Source organism: Triturus cristatus, chromosome 9 (genome assembly GCF_964204655.1).
Source record: "Triturus cristatus chromosome 9, aTriCri1.1, whole genome shotgun sequence".
NCBI classification, from domain to species: Eukaryota; Metazoa; Chordata; class Amphibia; order Caudata; family Salamandridae; genus Triturus; species Triturus cristatus.
This window is the reverse complement of record NC_140592.1, coordinates 370,794,862-370,808,354: the sequence shown is the minus strand read 5'-3', so window position 1 is coordinate 370,808,354 and position 13,493 is coordinate 370,794,862. Positions and strand designations below refer to the sequence as shown.

At 45.9% G+C, this 13,493-nt stretch overlaps 1 protein-coding gene across 1 annotated transcript in view; it reads right to left on the bottom strand.

The window, feature by feature from the left end:
• Positions 1-13,493, bottom strand: part of SEMA3G (semaphorin 3G) — a 193,569-nt gene that overhangs the window by 22,215 nt on the left and 157,861 nt on the right. Inside the window, exon 5 of the mRNA XM_085625183.1 lies at positions 1-27. This exon is cut by the window's left edge and continues 16 nt beyond it. Within this exon, the coding sequence (XP_085481309.1) occupies positions 1-27 (27 nt within the window). The remainder of the gene's footprint in view (positions 28-13,493) is intronic.

The window sequence follows — 13,493 nt, the reverse complement described above, 5'->3', positions numbered from 1 at the left end:
ATTACCAGGATCCAAGCTGAACATGTGCTGCTTGGGGAAAAAGCAATTTCCAAGTTGTGAAAAGGAATGATGGCAAACTTGCAATTCTTAATAATGTTTTTTACTACTCATTCTGAATCGTGACTTGGAGTGATCATGAAAGGGCATCACCTCCTATTTGCAATGAGATGTATCAATGGTTTGTGACCACATTTTATATTTTTCTGTGCTCAATCAACTACTTAATTTACTGTTACTTGTGAGTTGATGTGTTACATTGAAAAAGGTATCAATGGCTCAAATTACATTGACAAACTTCCACTGACATATGAGGATTTGACATACATTACATTTGTGGGAAAAGTTCCACATTTTGGTTAACCCATTCATACATCTGCCTCCATCCGCTACCCAAATCCCGAATTTCAAACACTCAATATTATAGATAGATGTATGAAAATTGAGGGAGTTTACCACTGCACACCCTGTTAAATGTTGTGGATATTATTGTAAACTTTGAGAAACTTCAGAAAGCTTTTTTGTGTTAAAAGTGCGAGAAAAGGCCTGAAAAACTAGAAAAAAACCATTTTTATGATTCATTGTTACACATATTTTGATGAAAAAATAACTATCAGAAAACCACGTTTTGTGTGAGAGTTTCCCCTCTCAATAAAAAAGGTTTTGCAAGAGAAACTTTGCAATAGCTGGATTAATTATAAAACCTTCGCACTGCACCAAAACAAGAATTCTGTCTAATTCTGTAGGCATAATCTGAAGCTTTCTCACTCCAAACATAATGCAAACAAGCTTTTTAGATCAAACTACTTTATTTTTTCCACAACTATCCTAGATCTGGAGTTAAGAATAAGTGGTGTAAATGCAAAATATGCAAAGTGAGCAAACTGGGTTAACTTTGCTGTTTTCAAGAAAAAGCTGATGAGCAGCAGGGTGTTGGAGCCAGGCTGATTAAAGTCAATCCTTCTGAAAAATCAATTTACACAAAAAAAAACCTCCAGCTTGATGAGAAAAAGTGTGTGTCATAATACAAACATTTCCAACAATCCTAAGAAAATAGAAAATGTCACTTCATACTTTTTAAGTAGGGATAGAGAGGAAACAACAGAGAGGTTAGGTGTTTAGCATCCTGTTTTCAATTTCTATGCTGACCGTAAACAGAAATCAGCAAGAGAGGATGAGGATATATGGAGGATGGAGATTGGAGCAAGTAGGATAAAATAGGTAAGGAGAAAAGGAAATGGGTTACGCAGAGAAGTTGGAAGAAAAAGATGTTTCCAGACTCCAGGGGCCAGACTGTGTTTCCCCAGGAGCTGGTGCAAGAAATTTGCCAGGGCTGCTTTGGGTTCCCAGTCCGGCCCTGGAAGGGTTGAAGAAAGACGATTAGCAGGGGGTACCAACCAAATGTAGTTTCGCTTGGGAGGCCGGTCCTGGTTTAGTATGACAGAGGTAAAGGAAACGGAATGAGGTAGCACAGAGCAGGAGCACAGTGATTGTGGAAAGGGGAGAAGGAGAAGGAGAGAACGATGAAAATGAAATCAAGCAGCACGACAACACTAGGAGGGAATTGGAGAAAGTAATTGGGCGAAGCTGGAAAAATTTCAATTGGGTAACCTAATCAAACCCCAAACATCTAAAGAAAGAAAACCCAAGGCAAACAAAATGTATTTAATTACGGGGGAAAAAGTGCTTGGTTGAAATTTTTTCAAATGCATGTCATTCTTCTGCATGGTATCATCAACTTTGTGAATGGCAGCCATTTTGGATACTTTGAATACCCAAATGTATTTCTCCAATTTGGGTTTTCCAGAAATTCCATGAGAATATCAGGACCGGAGAGCATAAACGGTGTAGATAAATATGTTGTAATTAATAACAGTAACAGAAATGGGATAAAATGATTAAGTTGCTATTGTGTGTGGCAAGGTATTATTTTACTCCTGCACATACAACATGTTATGAGCCTCATGACACAAAACGAGAATCTAAATTATATTCTCTCAAAATCTATGGAAGAGTTTTTAATGCTCTGAGTTTGAGAAGCCTCGCTCCCTTGAGTCCCAAATCGAGCTCTAATCTGCAGTGGTCACACCATCAAAAATAATTGTTTATTAACTTAGAGTCTTTGTAGAGCGCAGCACGTTTTTTCATTGCTTAGTTTAGCCTATGCATTAATTTGAGACCAGTACCTGCCAACCTGAATTTCTCTGAATCAAAATAATCCAACCGAATTTTCGACCAATTTTCCAGCACACCATGAGCATTCCAGTGACGTAGGTTTTTGAGCGGGAAAACTACATTTGTCTGTCGGCTTCAAGGCTTTAAGCTGCGGTGCAGCAGGTGGTGGTGGGTGGAGGGGGGTTTATTCCCAGCATCACTGTGTGTGGCTCGGACTAAGGGGCTCAATGGGACCCGTGACACTGCTTTTATGAGCGAGGTTAAAGGTCGCTAAATGTGAAAGGTCAATGGTAGATAAACGTGCAGCAATGAGGCATCGGGGAGGGCAGAAGAAGCGCAGTGTAATAAAGATTCTTCGCCTCTCTCTTTGTGCTCTTGGCAATGAAATGGTGACGACATTTCCTGTCAGGAGCGGTCACTCGTGGTCTCCCCTTTTCACAACTGGACAGATGAGCCCACAGATTGCGCGCGCTGCTGACCAGCGTCCACGGTCATGGCAAGCCCGGTGTCTGGTGACTTCTGAGCTGCCGCCGCTCTGGGCACAACAAGTAACTCTCTGTGCACGCGATGGTGCCCGGAGTCGAAAGTCCAAGGTCCAGGCGACGAGTGGCATTTTGAAGAAACGACCACTTTATAGATCACAGACCAAATTAATTTACTGGACGCGCATTAGGGCACGAGGGAGACAAGGTCACTATGAGTTCTAAATTCTTTCAGTTTAGTAACGAGGAAGGGTCGGAGATCCTATTGCATGGGGGAATGGAGAAGAGAAGAAACAGCACGAAAAAGATAAAGAAGGGAAGATGGGAGGGGAGGAACGGATAGAGAGCGCGAGAGAGAAAAAGATAGACAAAGGAAAGAGAGACTGAGTGAGAGCGAGAAGACACACAGAAAGAAAAAGAGGAACAGAGAATGGTGGAGAGATTCTGAAGGAGTCAGAGGAAGAGAGACCAAGGAAAAGAAGGAGGGAGTCGAGACGGAGAGACAGCGAGAAAGAAGGAGACGGAGAGAAACAAACGTCAGGGCTTTAAGTGGGCCGGGTCCTGCCGGTGCTCATCACGCCCCTTTGCGAGACCCCCCATTTATTTTTCCCCACTTAAAGCCCTGCAGAAGGCGATAGAAAGAACCTTTTTTTACCCATCAAAGAACTCAGCACGCCCGTAGGAATGTATGTTAATACAGCTCATTAACTTGTCCTCGGGTGACCTCGGAAGCTGGACCAGATATCAAGCTCATTCTAGCCAGTGAGTTGCTACAATGGATGCCTTGTGCTATAATCCATCCGGGGCCGGTGTCTGTTCCCTCTGAAGCTCTAGCTTCAAGCAGGATGGCTCAGCGAGTCTGAGTTAGAGCTGCAGCAATTGTGTGCCCAAAACACAACAGTCTCCACCCAAAGTGAAGTGGCACAGTGCCTCTAATTCTTAGGCGTCTGGTTAATATGGTCACAGGAGAATCTTGATCCATTTTAGAGGTTTGGACTAAACTGCTCACAAGTTAATATTCAGAGAGTCACTAATGGAGTGGCAGCTCCTCCTCTATTGCGCAAGAGCGCCGCTCCCTACCAGCCTCAAAACGTGAAAAATAAAACAGGTTTATTATTGTTTTATTTTTCAAGTTCTAGTCTTGGGTGCGGGGCCATCACGGGGACAGTCAGGAGAGGGAGTGGTGGGCACTGCCATCAGTGTGCATGTCGGTTTGGCTGGCTGTCTCAGGATGGCCAAACCGGCATGCACACTGAGTTGTCTCCAACACAGCTGTATTGCTATTTTGGAGACATCAAAACACAGGCTCCAAGTCTCTCTGGTGTAGTGTTGTGGTACTGCAACAGACGACACCAACTCACGATGAGATTTCTAATGGGAGCTTTATTGTATATCTGTCTGCCTGCTTCTTCTCCCTAACTCTAGCTGCTCTCCTAGCCCCTCCTGTTCCGTCTCCCAGGTCTCCTCCTACCTTTACCCTTGCTGTGCCGGTCCTAATGCCCGGCACAGTTTACATTACATCTCCCCCTTCTTAAACTACTTGAACCACATGGTATGTGTCTGTTCATATAGAGATAAGCAACAGAAAAGGAAACAACATAGTTACTGTTCTTCAATGAGAAGAACGGGTCTTCGATGGAGTCGCTGCGGCCGGTGGGCTCCCTCCTGCGTCAACAGCTCCACTTCACCAGGATGGGTGGAGTGCCGGTGCTCATTTTCCATCGCAGGTACGTTCCCTTGCACTGCACTGTCAGGCACAGCAAGCACGTCTCTGACAGTGGGTGTGCATTTCTGGAAGTGCGCCACATTCCTTGTAATTCTCTTGTACTCTGATGCAGCTGTGATCATGGTCCCTTTTTATTTTGTCACCAACAGTGGGCAGGCATGATATCGACTGTCTACTTTCTTTTATTGTTCTTGTCATACCAGCACCCAGTCACCTTCCTGAATAGATGATTGTGCCTCTTTCCGCAGACTGTCCTTGTATTCCTTCATTTTCTCCTTTTTCAGTCTGTCTCTTGCTGCTAATTCTTCGTGATCAGAGTCTTGATGAGATGCACTACTTATGTCTTCCCAAGCCGGTATTCTTGTGCAAACCGTGCGACCCAACATCAAGGTTGCGGGACATCGGTCTGTGGTTATTTGTGGTGTGGTTTGATATGCACGTAACACCTAATTTAATGCCACTTGAACATCACACTTTGAAAGTTCTGCTTGCTGAATGGTTTTTTCAGAGTGGCCATAAATCTTTCCACCATCCCATTAGCCCAGTGGTTCCCAAACTTTTTTGACCCGTGGCTCCCTTGACCTAATTGGCAGTCGACCGTGGCTCCCCCCCATTTTTTTTACCGTTGGTCGGGTGGGTGGGGATGTAAGCCCGACCGCAGGAGTACTTCCTGTTGTCTTCCTTAAATTAATTGGCATGCAATGAAGGCATTTATTTAATCATATTTGTAACAAAATAAAAAGATAACAGTTGTAAAAGGGGAAAAACACACTTTTGTTTTATGTGCTGATACGTTTTCTCTCATCGAGAATGTAAATGCGACGTGAACTCAGGCGTGAGAGGCTGTATTGAAGCCAGTGACCATACTGATGTTTCAGTAATATTTGAATGTATTCCCCTTTCAGGGACCATCTGAGAGTTCTACTGGGTTTGGTCTAGAATAGATTAGAAAAATGACGATGGCCCTGTCTGTAAACGCACATTTGAAGATGTTTTTTAAACAAAAAACACTTTTTTTAATTTAAATGTAAATGCATATTCTCTATTGAATATATGGAATATGCATTTACAATGACATTTTTAAAAAAGTGTATTTCGTTTAAAAAACATCTTCAAATGTGCGTTTACAGACAGGGCCATCGTCATTTTTCTAATCTACTCTAGACCAAACCCAGTAGAACTCTCGGTTAATCTGTAGTTAAATTCCACCAAGTTAAGACGGAGCCACTCGGTGTTATCATTGCATACTGGAGGAAAAATGCACCCAACAGGCAAACACGCATGCCGAAATTCATTTAATACACCCCTGTCAACCCACTCCCCCTGCCTGCCAGAACCCTGCCATCCCTCTCCCCCTGCCCGCAGATGTCTCCCCTGTCTCTTGTGTTATGCCTTGTGGCTGGCCCTGCGCTAGGAGTGCCCGTTCTGCCCATGCTTGCTCCCTTCGTGACCTCTCCTGCCCCCTCTACCCAGGTCTGTCCCCCTTCGTGTCTTGAGACTGTCACTTCTTCCCATGCCTGCTCCCTTCGTGTCCTCTGACTGTGTCTTCTATCCATGCTGCTCCCTTTGTGTCCTCAGACTACGCTTCTCTCCATGCCTGCTCCCTTCGCGCACTCAGACTACCCTTCTGTCCGTGCCTGCCCCCAAACCCCCTGACTACCCCCTCTGTCCATGCCTGCCCCCGCGCCCTCAGACTGCCCCTTCTGTGCATGCCTGCTCCCTTCGCGCACTCAGTCTGCTCCTTGTGTCCATGACTGCTCCATTTGTGCCCCTTGATTGACCCATCTGGCAATGCCTGCTCCCACCGTGATTTCAGACTTCCCCTTCTGTCCATCCCAGCCTCCTTCATGCTCTCAGACTACCTAGTCTGTCCATACCTTCTCCCTTCGTGCCCTAAGACTGCCCCTTTCCTCCATGCCTGAGCTGAATATGAGAGTAACACAATTACGTCGGCACAAAACAGCTCAAGAGCCTGTTTAAATTAATAATTTCCACTCGTCCTTGTCTGTCGAACCCCCCCACCCCCACCGCTCTTACCTGCACAGGTGCTGCTGCGTTTAATGATGAGCGAGTGGCAGACCGAAGAGGACAATCAGAACCTCCACTCCCGCTGTGCCGTGCCTGTATCCCTGTGCCATGCGTAGCTCCACGTGCCTGTCAGTCTTTGTGCATGCCTGTATCCCTGTGTCATGTGTAACTCCACCTGCATCTGTCTCTATGCCGGGCCTGGTTTCTTGTGTGCTGGGATTGTCTTGTCTATTGCCCTGGTACGCCTGTCTCACTCTGCCTTGCGGCGGATTTTCCATGATAATGCAGGTGGCATTTCTAGCGCTGCCGGCTGCAATTTCCCACATCGTGCCGCGGCGCCCCTGGCAACTAATTACGGCGCACCGGGGTGCCGCGGCGCACAGTTTGGGAACCACGGCATTAGCCTGTGGCCACAGGGGAGTGATCTTCCTATGTCTGAAATTGAGGTGAGTGGCAAATGCGGCAAAGTCTTGCCCATTAAATGGTGTGCTATTGTCTGTTTTCACTACCTTCGGTGTACCCCATGCTGCAAAAACTTCATCCAACATGGGTACGGCGGTGGCATCTTTGGTTGGTGATATGAGATGCACAATCGGAAAACGTGAATATTCATCCATTACAACCAGGATGTATTTGCCAGATTGTAGTGGGCCAAAGAAGTCAACTGCAACATGTTGCCAGATGCCATCCGGCAATTCTGACATTTGTAGGGGTGCAGGTGGCTCCTCTCGACTCACTAGCTGACACTGAGGGCAGTCTTTCAGTGTGAGTTCAACCATCTGATCAAGTGTAGGGAACCAGACCCGCTCACGCAGTGCTCTTTTCGTGGCTACGATACCTCTGTGCCCTTCATGCGCCAAGTCGATGACTCCTTGACGCAGTGATTTCGGAATGATGATTCATTTGTCTCGTAGCAAAAGACCATCTGAAGTAATGGACTATTCATTCTTCACATGTCTAAAGGAGGTAAATTCTTGACTGTCAATTTGTTTGCTCTGTCCGAGCTCTTCCAGATGTCTCCAGCTGTTTGTCTGGATGCAGTGTTTCACATTTTGTAAGGTGGCATCCTCCTTGGTGGCTTCAAGGATGGCCTCCAGAGGGTCGGCCGGTGGTTTGGCGTGAGCCACTGCAAATGGATGTATATTCCTCCACTAAAGACGGGTTTGATTTGGAAGTGGATTTTGGATGTCTTGAGATATACTCAGCTGGGTTTGCAGCTTTCCCAGGTTTGTGGATGATGGTATAGGTATATTCTGGAAGACAGATGCCCCAGTGCTCTATTCTGGGTGGCATTTTGGCTCAGGGTTTTCCAAAAATAGTTAGGAGGGCCTGATGGTCTGTGATGAGCGTAAAGTGTTTACCATAGATAAAAATGTGGAAATGTTCACAGGCCCACACTACCGCCAGGCTTTCCTTCTCGGGCTGGGAGTATGCTCTCTCTGTGTCTGTTAGGCTCCTGCTGGCATATGCTACGATGTATCGTTGATCACCCTCTCTGTCATACTGAGCCAATATAGCTCCCAGTCCGACGGGACTCGCATCCACAGTGATTTCAGTTTTCTGCCGAGGGTTGAAATACGCAAGGTTGTTAGCAGACTCAACTGAAGCTTTGATCGCATGAAATGCTTGGTCACATCTCATGGTCCATTGAAATGGATGGCATTGTTTGGTCAGTTTTCTCAGAGGTTAGCTGAGAGTGGCATAATCCTTGATACAACGTGCACAGTAGCTTGCCATGCCTAAAAATGAACGCACATCCCCAGCGTCTCGAGGCCGAGGAGTATCGTTGAACTCAGCGATGTTTTCAGGATCAGGTCTCATGTCTGCGCCTGAGAAAATATGTCCAAAGAACTTTAATGTGGATTTGTGGAATTCGCACTTGTCTTTATTGAATGTGAGGTTAGCATCCAACAGAGCATGACAAACCCGGTCTAGCGCCTTGTCGTGTTCTTGTATCGTTGCTCCATAGACGAGAATGTCATCACTGTAATTTAGAGTGTTGGGAATGTGGTGGATTACTCTCCTGATTGCCTCTTGAAAAATCTCAGCGGCAGAGGAGATCCCAAAGCTGAGTCGTTTGTATCTGAACAGGCCTTGGTGGGTCGAGAATGAGGTGATATATCTCGATTTTTCGTGAAGTTCAAGTTGGTGATAGCCCTTATGAGATCTAGTTTGGAGAAGATTTGCGCCCCATTAAGTGACGCAATCATATTGCTGGTGTGAGGTCCCGGGTGTCTCTCCCTTTCAATGGCAGTATTGGGTGCTCTCATATCAACGCAGAGACGCACTTTGTCAGGTGAGCCCTTTTTCAGTACTACGACCACTGGAGAGACCCACCGAGTGGGCCCTGATGTTCACTCGATGATATCAGCCGGAGAAGATCCTGCAGTTCCTCCTCTACGGACTGTTGAAGATGGAATAGAATTTTCCTGTGATGTTGTGCTACGGGTGTCACACGTTCATTTATGTGCAATCGAACTTGACAATGAGCCGTTTTCCCGAGCCCGGTGAATAACTTTGGAAATTTGTGAACTATGTCAGGTTCGTCATCAACTCAGTACAGTATTTCCACTAATTGAAGTCGTTCCGCTGTGGGCAAGCTAAGAAGACAATCCACTTCCAGACCATCAATTACATGAATGCGAGCTGGAATGGTCCTGTCCTTGTATGTGAGATCTGTCTGAAATTATCCTAGACAAGGGAGAGGTTCCTTTGGCATCCAAGTATATTCTCCTATGTTAGCTTTGTGAAGACGCGGTTGTGGATTCATTTTGTTGTATTCTGCAACTGAAATGTAGTTGAGGGATGCCCCACGGTCTAATACAAACTTGGCCATGTGTGTGTCCATTTGAAGATGGAGGAGCGGATATTTCTTCAGCCTGTCAGGATCCGCGACCATGCAAACATATTAATCACTGTCTTGCGATATTGGTGACGGCGACCTCGACTCTCGGGATTGTGATCGGCGCTATTTGTATGTGACATGAGAGCAGAGGCTGGATCGTGATGAACCAGTGGATGGATCTCTGCGGTCCTACACTGCCTTGGCATGATGGCGAGTGTTGGGTTGTCTTGATTGTCTGTAAGTGTCTTTGCAAGGTGCTCTGCAGACATTCTCAAAGTGATTGTCCCTTCCACATTTCCTACATCTTTGGCCTAATGCAGGGCAAGTCTCAGTGTGAGGGAAGTCATATCCACAGCGATAGCATGTCGGTTGGCGCTCTTGTCTTTTGTCAGTCTGACTGAGACTGCGACGACGACTTGTCTGGTGAGAATTAACTTTGGATCTCGAGGATCGTTGCTTTGTAGGGGAAGACCTGTGCTTTGCAGAGGAAGACCTGTCTGTGTTACGAGATTGGAGCCGAAATGCTTATTCTCGTTTTTCACTTCTTCCATATGTTTTGCATGTTCTTCAGCTCGATCATGTACTCGAGTCATTTCTTCTATCTCATCAAGAGAATAACTTTTCTTCAGAAGGCATCTTTGTAATGACTCAGACTGACATCCTTCGATGATTCGCAAGCGAAGAGCGTCTGTGAAAGAGTCAAACTCACAATAGCGGGCTAAGCGTCAGAGCCGCGTGATGAATGTTCCCATAGGCTCATCTTTTTCTTTTGAGGCCAGATTGAAAGTGTACCATTCATAATCAATGTTTCTTTTGTGAAGAAACTTTCTGTTTAGGGTGTCATGCACATCTGCGTTAGACGACGCAGCATCAGCCGGAAGTTCTTTTATAATCTGTCCAACATCTTTCCCAATTAGATTGCGTAATGCAATGAGTTGCTGATCTTCATTAGTCACATGTGATCCTTTCATTAAGTCCTCAAAATCTTCTAGCCATTCCTGCCAGTGAAGGCCCATTCCTCCCTCAGACATAAGAACCAGGAGTTCAGGCGGGCGCAGAAAAGGCACTCCCAACATGGCAAGTCTGTGACCTTCTGTCTGAGACATCGATGTAGGGGACCCCGGCCTGGCGCTGGTGCTAGGGGTGACATAACGCTGTCTCGACGTAGGGGACCCGGACATGGTGTGACGTTATGCAGAGGATTGACAGAGAGGTGTCCAACACAGGAAGCCGCAGAGTACCTGTTACCTGGCGCAAATGCAGTAAAATGGATGACGCCAGCACTTGCAGCACGGTGCAGGCTGAAAAGCAAGGGACCCAGAAGTACAGTGGGTGCAACAGCTAGCGTACAAAATCCATACACTATTATCAGCCTTAGCAGTCTTCATGCATGTGTGACAGGAGAACAAATAATCCACTCCACCGTGTGTTTTCTTTGCATTCTGTTCAATAAAGCATTTAATACTGACTTTTTTCAGGGTCAGTGTGTTTCCAGGTGATTACCTGACTTCAAAATGGCCACCGTGGAATGCCAACAGGGGATTGGACCAGGTGCCTGACTTCAAAATGGTTGCCGGGTGTATCTCGCTCCCGTGAGAGTGCAGGCCGAAGCAGGGATTAGCTGCTCAGCAGGCAAGACGGAAGCACCGAGGCAGGTGTTGAGGACCTACCGGGTCCAGAACAGGCAGGAGTACGCCTCCAGTAGGCACTCGCGTGCAGCACGGCAGGTCGGGCACTTCTGAGCCGGTATCCTGCGCGACCGGGGTGGGCTCCCGGGTCGCATCTATAGGGAGATGCGGCAAGAGGCACACGCGATCGGGGTGGGCTCCCGGTCGCAACACAGCACGGCGGCTCCAAAGCAGCGGAGCGCGCGACAAGGCACCACAGCAGGGCGGACACAACTGGAGGAGCACGCGACTGGGGTGGGCTCCCGGGTCGCACTACAGCAGCTCCAAAGCAGCGGGGTGTTTGACGGGACACCACTGCGACAGCAGGCATGCAGCAAGGGTCCATGACCACCTTCGTCGCCAGATGTAGTGTCATGGTACTGCAACAGACGACACCAACTCACGGTAAGTATTCTAATGGCAGCTTTATTGTATATCTGTCTGCCTGCTTCTTCTCCCTAACTCTAACTGCTCTCCTAGCCCCTCCTGTTCCACCTCCCAGGTCTCCTCCCACCTTTACCCTTGCTGTGCCGGTCCTAATGCCCGGCACAGTTTACAACATTACATCTGGGAGCGCAAGTTCATAGCACTCAGACCAATCCTGATGCTGCTCTCAAACATGATAACAGCATCAGGATTTGCAGCAGGGAGCCTGTGCTGCAGCGGGGACTTGGAGAAGAAGAGTGGCAGGCCTGTGTCAGGGAAGTTTTTTCCTTTCTTTTGTTTTCGTCTGTTGACTTTACATTTACCTTTCTCTTACCGGTTTACGGAGCCCACATCTTATCAACAACAGGACAAAGTCTTTCAGTGGCTGTGGCACCCTTGGAACCAGGACACCCATGGGACTCACTAGTTACTACTGCCAAATGGGGGAAGTCCTGGCTTAAGGTTCCTACACCAAATCTTTATCAGTATCTCCAGAACTGTATGCTTCAGAGAGATGCTCAAATGGTTGTTTGAACCCTGGATACATAGCTTTAGCCACCTGGACCCTAAGGACATACAGTCAGAAGTAACACTGCTAATGTCCTCTTGGGTGGCAGGAAGGGACATATGGATTCCTGCCAAGGTAGGCAGGTCAATGGGTGTTGTAGATTCACCAACAGCTTCAGTGCCTCAATGGGCCCTCAAGTAGTGCAGTTGTTTTATGTGTGGGCATGAATAGCTGATCTCCACATCCATGTGGCTGCTGAACATGACACTTTCTTGAGTTATGTTCTACACACACCCCATCACCCATTTGCACAGGAACTGACCACTGATTTTCCCGTCATTCATCAGCACAGGAAGTGGCATCCCTGCATTTCCCATCATCCATCTGCACAGCAAGTCACAGCTCTAGTTTCCGGCAAAACCTTCTTTAAAAAAAAAGAGCCAAGCAAAAGGACTTCATTTCCCATTACCCATCTGCCCAGGAAGTTACATCAGTGAGGTTTGCATCATGCATCGACACAGGAAGTAATATTACTGGTTTTCCTCCCAATGCACCATGCACTCATTCAAAACTGGTAGAAGACACAGTGCTGGGCTGTTGATTCATTTGGCAGTAATACAAACTCATACATTTAGTCATTATTACATATGAAGTGAAGGACCACACGTCAACACACGCGGCAGCTGCAAAGGTATTTACAGTACTCATCTTTTCTTGATAATATCCATGAATTTGATCACATGGATCTACCCATGAAAGTGTCGTTAATCTTCAAAAGATTGTTTTGTCCTGAAGATGGTCTTATTCCTCTAATTATAAGAAAGACCGAAACGTCGACACATCAACCCATTTTCTGTGTAACTGTTGTCCAATAATTGTGATTTGAGGAAATCTAGGCACGATGTATAAGCCAGTTTTCTTGATATCTTAGAGAAATGGGTGTGTTCCATTGTTGACAAGCAGAATATGTTATATATAAAGGTGAAACTTTGGTTATCAATGTTCTTGAAGAAACTTCTGTACTCTTATAAATATATATAATACACTATAAAGATACAAATAAGAAATGCACCCTGTTCTTTTGATTTTTTCTTTGTGGTAATTTAAAACATGTCTTTGAAAATTAATTTTATGATGCTACTGTAGAGCATCCTAAGTATTCCTAAAAGCATTATTGTTTATGAAGTAAAACCACTTGTTGGCACCTTTTACCTGATAATCTTCAGTACTCCATCCCACACGGTCATATTGGGTTGCCCAATTTTTTCAGAATAACTATCTAAAAGTGGCCTTTTCAAAACTGTGATTTAAAATCCAAATTCGCCGTAAGTTATGATATTAAATTATGGATTCCAGAGATACCAAGCATGAATCCATTTGGAAATTACACTTATAAAATGAAATAAGGTAGCTTCAATATTATTCTTTGGGAGAGGTAGGTCTTGCTGTAGTGAAAAACTAATGTAATTGTTTTTCACTACCAAGACATGTAAAACTTAAAAGTGCATGCCCTACGTTTTAAATACATTGCATCCTGCCCTCTAGGCTGACCAGGACATACCTTAGGGATGACTGATTGACTGATATGTATTAAAAAGGAAGGTATGTGCCTGGTAAAAGGTTTATTTTGACAGGTTGA